This window comes from Oratosquilla oratoria, unplaced genomic scaffold, assembly GCF_046742065.1.
Source record: "Oratosquilla oratoria isolate Oo_2021 unplaced genomic scaffold, ASM4674206v1 SCAFFOLD99, whole genome shotgun sequence".
Taxonomy (NCBI): Eukaryota; Metazoa; Arthropoda; class Malacostraca; order Stomatopoda; family Squillidae; genus Oratosquilla; species Oratosquilla oratoria.
Window position 1 is genome coordinate 397,002 of NW_027467763.1, and position 7,942 is coordinate 404,943.

The window sequence follows — 7,942 nt, forward strand, 5'->3', positions numbered from 1 at the left end:
ATGTGTGAGTAAATTTTGACGCAGCCCGAAGGGATTTCTCCCCGTCCTCTCCTTATATGCAAAGGGGGACGGAGAGGGGGGGTCGCCGATTAAATGAAGCGGCCTTGCTGTGGATGTACTGTGTCTTGCGACACTGCTTCTGACCCAGGGCGGTGGGCAGGGTGCAGGGATGACCCGTCATGCAGGAGGTGCTCAGATGAGAGGAAGGGTGGGAGGGGTGTGGAGTGTATTTAGGGATGAAATGGGTGGGAGTGTTTTTATGCCTTTCCCTTTTTGGCTACCTCCCTTGGAAGGGGGAAAAAGCCTTGGTATATGTATGTATGTATGTATATATATATATATATATATATATATATATATATATATATATATAAATATATATTGACAAACATTTCAGACAAATTATTTGTATGATGGAGAACATAAACACAGGGGAAAGCACGGAATCCTTATCAATTACGTGATTAGGGTTCCGTACTTTCCCCTGTGGTTATGTTCTCTGTCACAGAAATCATATATATATACATATATATATATATATATATATATATATATATATATATATATATATGTGTGTGTGTGTGTGTGTGTGTGTCTACACACACATTCGAGATGCAGTTGGTAGAGTTCCTGGCTGGCACTATGAATCCCGCCCAGGGCTCAAATAATTTTAGTATTGCTGCGCTGCGGGTTGTTACTCCAACTTTCGTGGGCGGGGAGTTAGGGGTGTGTGTACGTGTAAGGTCACAGCATTACCCATAGATCGGTCATATACGAGGTCTGAGCTCTCTTCCGGGAGGGAAATAGCTGTATATATATATATATATATATATATATATATATATATATATATATATATATATATGCATATATATATGTGTATATATATGTATATATATATCCATATATATGTGTGTATGTATATATGTATATATACATATATATACGTATATATATATATATGTATATATATACATCATATATATATATATATATATATATATATATATATATATATATATATATATATATAACCTCCGCTCTCTCATTTGAAATATCGAGAGTACTTCTTACAAGTTGAACAATGCTACTACTGGTGTAGACTTCAACAAAGCATATATATATATATATATATATATATATATATATATTAATATGTATATATATATATATATATATATATATATATATATATATATATATATATAATATGTATATAGAACATTAGCTAAAACATTAGGTATAATTCGCACAACTAATTGCAGTGTAAATAGATTAGTAGCCATTTTTATCCACAAATAGATTATAACAAAATGACACATAAATTTAATGTTGTCGGAAGAACATCGTTTGAAATTTGACAAATCAATACAATTTCCTGGGAATATTTCTTACATTACTATAAAGATTCTTATATATCTATCTTGGGCTAATTCTTTTTCCAGGTCATCCCTGTATCCCGCCCACTACCTTGTATAAGAAGCAATGTTGAGGTATGTGACAGCTTGGTGAAGGTGGGTGAGGAAGACATAAATCAGAATCCAAGTTTATTTCTGACTAGTTTCGCACAAATAGGCTTCTTCATAGGAATAAACTTGGATTCTGATTTCTGTCTTCCTTACCCACCTTCACCAATAAGAAGCAATGTAGGAAGACACAGTACTTACTTTTTAAAAAATAATTGAAAGAAAAGATTCGGTCATTTATGGTAAACAAAGTTCATATTTTCTGTTTATTCTTGTAATACTGAAAAGGGACTAGTTTGAGAAAAACAACTCTCCAGGGTCTATTTTCTCTGATAAGTTTCTGTAAATTCAGGCTCATCTTCATCACAGATTAGTTTGTCCGATTTCATTATTGGTTACGACAATTTCTATTCGATTTATTGATTTCATTTCATGTTTTATTTGCCTATTTATGTTGATACGGTGGTTGATGATCAGAGCCGAACTGAGGAACTAGTTAAGTCTAGGTGGGTGAAATGGCAAAAACTTTGTACTGATGATTCGGTTTAACGTCGAGAACTTCATCTTATCAGGAGGCCAGGACGGAACTTTGTAGCGTGGAATTTAGTGAACCATACCCCTAGCCCAACTCGCTGACGGCAGGGTTCGAACCACCGTCAAGTCGGCCTCCGCCACAAGTAGCGACGCTCTATTCCATTAGGCCAGCGAGCACCCACAAAAATGTTGCAATGAAAGACAATGTATTATACCTCGCACCCGATTGTATATACTATCGGTTGTGTTAAGAAATGGTCAGACGCCTTTATGGATGGGGATGACAGGTGGTAATGGACATGGAACTGCCTAGTGTAAGCCTTATGGTCTCTTGCATTCTCCTTCATTCTTATGATATTATGAGTTTACAGGTCGCAAGTTAGCCCTATTCCACCAGATCATTTCATTACTTTTTGAAAACGTCGCTTAGATCACATCTGCCACCACGGTGTTAAAGTAGTAGTGATATGGTACCAAACATAAAAGTAACAAACACATAATGCCTTTCAGATGGAAACGAATTAGTACGATATTTACCAACGGTGACTCCGATGCAGGACGTAAGATGCAAACCATCACACAGCAAAATTATTTAAGTCACCGCTATTCGTCTTTCCTATCGGTAGGTGCTACTTCGTAAGAAAAAAAGGGGAAAAAATAAGTACTTTCTAACCCTTTCACATAACCATAGGAATTTTTACACACTAGACACAATGGAACAACGCTCGTATACATACATACATACATACATATACCAAGGCTTTTTCCCCCTTACCAGGGAGGTAGCCAAAAAGGACAAGACACAAAATCACTCCCACCCACTCCATCCCCGAAAACACTCCACACCCCTCCACCCTCCCTCCCATCTTTGCACCTCCTAGATGACGGGTCATCCCTGCACCCTGTCCACTGCCCTAGGTCAGAAGCAGTGTCGCAGGACACACCACATCCACAGCAAGGCCGCTTCATTAAATCGGCGACCCCCCCTCTCCGTCCCCCTATATAAAGGAAAGGACGGGGAGAAATCCCTTCGGGCTGCCTCAAAATTTTTGCTCACACACACTACCTCACCCCCCATTCCCCCGTCCATTCCTCCTCATGCAGTCACAACATTTTCCATATACAACCATTCTCCATTCACCCCTGTCTTCTGTCCTCTCCCATCCTTCCTCAACAGACATTCCCCTCTTCCCCAAAGCCCCCTTCACCCATTCATCCATCCATCTCATCCTAGGACGTCCCCTCATGTTCACTCCCTCCACATCTGCCTTCCATACCTCCTTTACTAGTCTTTCTTCACTCATTCTTTCTATGTGTCCAAACCATCCTAATACTCTTTCATCAACCCTATCTCCCAGCTCCCTTTCCACCCCTGTTCTCCTCCTCACCTCCTCATTTCTCACTCTATCAAGCCTAGTAACCCCCATCATACTTCTCAGACACCTCATCTCAAACACATTCAAGTTCCTTCTCTCTTCCTCTCTTATGTTCCATGTTTCTGCTCCATACAGTGCTGTTGGCACAATCACTCCTTCATACAGTGTATACAAAAAACATAAATAGGAATGCGCTAACGCCTAGAATTGCTAGTCATGTAAGCTCCATAACTGCGTATAGCACATGCGTTCTATACGCTTGCCTCCCGCAGGCAAAAGCGCGGCGAGGGGATACGGGAAAATGCGTTAGGCGTGATTACGCAATGTACGCCAGTGGGATATAAAAATTACGGTATAGGTGCAGGCATGTAATATTATAGGAATGTATGTATGTGCGTATGTACGTATATAACCATGAGTGTAAATGAATGTGTATGTATATATATATATATGCTATATATGCTGCCTCAACTAGTTTCCTCTTTTTCTTTTCTAACCCCTGTTGTAAAATCTCTACCCCGTACAACAGGGGTTAGAAAAGAAAAAGAGGAAACTAGTTGAGGCAGCATATATAGCATCTCAGCCTTGCCTTAATCACAGGGACGGATATATATATATATATATATATATATATATATATATATATATATATATATATATATATAAATATATATATGTATGTATATGTTTATGTATATATATATATGTATGTATATATATATATACTGTATATATATATATATATATATATACATGGGCATGCATGAATTTGGGTATGTATTTGTGTATGTATGCATGTATGTATTTATGTATACATGTTTATATGCATGTCTTTTTATATGTACATGTATGGATATGGGGTACACATATACATACATATACACATATGCAGTATATGCACATACGCATTGGCATGCACATACAAATACACATGTGATTATGTACACATACAAGACATGCATAAACACAAATACACACACCTACTCCTACACATACACAGATTCTTCTATTCCTAGAAATTCCAATGAGAATAAGTTTCCTTGACCAATTTGGGTCCTGAAGTCTACCTATGGTAAGAGAGTGCTTGTCCGTCGGTTGTCAAATAGATGTATAAGACGGCTGAGTCCTGACTGGGTTTGTTAGTAGTTAGGTCCCTTTAATCATATGATCATGTTCTCTCATTACAGCAAAAAATATTTATTAGCATTCCTTCATACTGCTAAACTAAACGACATGGTACATCATGAGGAATAAACAAGACAACTAAACATGTATCACAAAAGAAATAGGAAAAAAAGAAAAAATCATGAATGGAAAAATGCAAATGTCATTGCTTGATTGAGGACAATTGCTGCCTATCTGAGTCTAACTTTTGTGGGTGCTGACACCCACGCTTCTTTGACCCCTGATAGACACAGGTGTCAGGCACTAGGCAGGACTCGCGACAGAATAATGGCACCACTTCGGAAATTCGAACTTGCCCGACTTCGTCGATTCTTCGTCGGCGCGATCAGATCAATGGTTTGTTGCTGCTGCCTGACTCCTCAGAAAATGGAAGACATCCCCCGCAAGTCAAGAAGCACTTCGAGAGGAACCACGAACCCCGTCGTTGACCCGACCGAACCTCCAGTAAAGGCCCAAAACTGCAGGAAACAAACCATTGATTATAAAGAAAATTACACTTTTAAATCTCATCTGGGCTCGGGAGGTTATGGAGTTACATCATTGGTCACCAACAAGACGACGGGGAATATCTGCGTCGCCAAGATCCCGACCAAAGGCAAGGGATCTCTGAGCGAAATCCAAGCCCTCGCAGAGCTGACTCACCCAAATGTTGTTCGTCTTGTGGATGTGGCGACACAAGGCAAACTGAACATCATAATCACGGAGTACTGCGAGGCCGGGACGCTCGACAGCGCCGTCATCAAACACGCGGAGCAGCCTTACCAAGATTGGGGCGACAGAGTCGCGTCCTACTGTGAGCAACTCGTTCGGGCCGTGGCATACGTGCACTTGAAGAACTTTGCTCATCTGGACCTCAAGACCGAAAACATCGTTCTCAGCGCAGACCACAAGATTGTCAAGCTGATCGATTTTGGAATGTCCCGAAGAACGCCCCATGTCTATAAAAGAAACATTAAAGGTCGCCGTGGTACTCCTTGGTATATGGCACCGGAAGTAATTGACACGAAGATGCACCCATACAGTGGAGGCAAAGTGGACGTGTGGGCCCTCGGTTGTGTTTTCTACGAACTGTGCACAGGACAAGTTCCCTACTACAAGGAAGAGGCAGACGAACTCGATGATCGTGACCTCCTGCGTTACTACTTGGCCTGCTGCAAGAACGGCAAACCTGCTCTTGTCCGACTTCCCTCGACCTTCAGCCAACATCAGAAGTGCACTCTAAATACGGCCATGTGGGTCATGCTCGAGCCAACACCAGAGAAGAGGATCGACATTTTGAGACTGGGCAAACTTTCCTTCCTGCAAGGTTGAAAAAAAGTACTTTTAAAATATACAAAACTGGCAAGAATTCACAAATGACCCTTTGGGTAGTATAGGGTTTTCCCTCAGCTGAATAAAATCGCCCGGTGGAAATCAGGATCATTATCTAGACTCTAGAGCATTGTATGTCTGGATTTGTACTTAGTAAATGGTTTCCCGCGGAGTAATAAAGACGACGCCAGTTTCGAACAGACTCACCAAACCAGCCGTTAACCTTCTGTATACAAGCAAAGACTTTCATTCCCTTAATAGGGGATGGTCAATTAAAAAGATATTTTGCCCTGACCTTATATGAGAGTAAAGTACATGAAGAGATGTAATTCCTAGTTCTCTTGTTCCACCCCATTTTAGTCGTCTTTCATGACTCGCAGGGGACACGGTGGCAGTATTCTTGTCCCCCTATCACAGCGTAGGTCGTCTGGTAGTCGCCCGGATGAATACACAAACCTTTCTAACGAGCTTGCGACTCCGCAACAAAACGTTTAATACAGCACCTACTCGCAGACATTCAAATACTCTCATTCCGAGGCCACCAAATTACACAGTCTTATCCAGAAGAAAGTCTCTTTCATATAGTACAGTAAACCCTCAATATATTGAACTAGTTGAGGGAAAGGCTTGGTTGTTATAGGCCATCCATACCGAACCTTGCACCGCATATACCGACCGATAGGTCTCAATAGGGCCGATATAGCCGGAATTCGGTGTAACGAGGTTTGGCATGGTGATATTTTACTAACTATATACACAGTCTTTACCGAAAAGCATATGTTCGTTCACGAAAAATAGGAGGATGGATAAGGACATACAGGACGTTTTTCTGAAGACCCACATACACATTACCATTTGCTCCTGAAGCTTCATTTGAGGGAAATGGAATAATCTTCCGTCAGCCGAAAGGTCATACATTGTCTCAAGACTGATACATTGGTGGCTCTGAAAGGGTTGATCTTGCCATAAACGCTTTTTCTCTTTTGTGGAAGAAGATAGACGGTTCCTTCCTATTCTCCATCCTTCCCCTCTTCTTCGATTCGGTCGCATCCATGTGCCACGTGGCGTGCAAACAAACACTTACATGGATGGGCATAACAATTCACAACAAACATCTGAACTTTTTCTATAAGAAAATATCACACCAGGATGGATTTAACCAAGTAAAGCCTTTGTCTACAAAATGTTCTACAATAAACACAGTACATACATACATATACCAAGGCTTTTTCCCCCTTACAAGGGAGGTAGCCAAAAAAGGGAAGGCATAAAAACACTCCCACCCATTTCATCCCTACATACACTCCACACCCCTCCCACCCTCCCTCTCATCTGAGCACCTCCTGGATGACGGGTCATCCCAGCACCCTGCCCACCGCCCTGGGTCAGAAGCAGTGTCGCAAGACACAGCACATCCACAGCAAGGCCGCTTCATTTAATCGGCGACCCCCCCTCTCCGTCCCCCCTTGCATATAAGGAGAGGACGGGGAGAAATCCCTTCGGGCTGCGTCAAAATTTACTCACACATACTACCCCACCCCCTGCCCATTCCTCCTCATGCAATCACAACATCATCCATATACAACCATTCTCCACTCACCACTGTCTTCCGTCCTCTCCCTTCCTTCCTCAACAGACATTCCCCTCTTCCCCAAAGCCCCCTTCACCCCATCCATCCACCTCATCCTAGGACGTCCCCTCATGTTCACTCCCTCCACATCTGCCTTCCATACCTCTTTTACTAGTCTTTCTTCACTCATTCTTTCCATGTGTCCAAACCAAACCAATAAACACAGTAGTAATGACAAACACTATCTAAATTATGGAACATGAAGAGGTAACTAATGCACCCAACATAAAATCCAATTCATTTTGTTTCTTGTTACAAACCAAACAAAAGAACTTTCCTCATCAAGAAGAACGAACATTAAGGCCAACCACAGAGAACTAAATGGTAAAAGCATCGTAGTCTGCAAAGACGCTTGTCAGGCGGAGAACAGTGTGCCCCTTCAAAATAAGAAAAATGTGTAACATCCGCGTCATATAATTTATTTTATTTTATTAATCTTT

General features: G+C 41.1%; 1 protein-coding gene across 1 annotated transcript; it reads left to right on the top strand.

The window, feature by feature from the left end:
• Positions 1 to 4,828: 4,828 nt before the first annotated feature.
• On the top strand, positions 4,829 to 5,872 carry LOC143024151 (uncharacterized). The gene has a single exon (XM_076182936.1). It carries the CDS (start codon positions 4,829 to 4,831, stop codon positions 5,870 to 5,872), a length of 1,044 nt encoding a protein of 347 aa, XP_076039051.1.
• Positions 5,873 to 7,942: the final 2,070 nt, after the last annotated feature.

Excerpts from the sequence above, each read along its gene's own strand:
- LOC143024151 (XM_076182936.1), top strand. The coding sequence starts at position 4,829 with ATGGCACCACTTCGGAAATTCGAACTTGCCCGACTTCGTCGATTCTTC.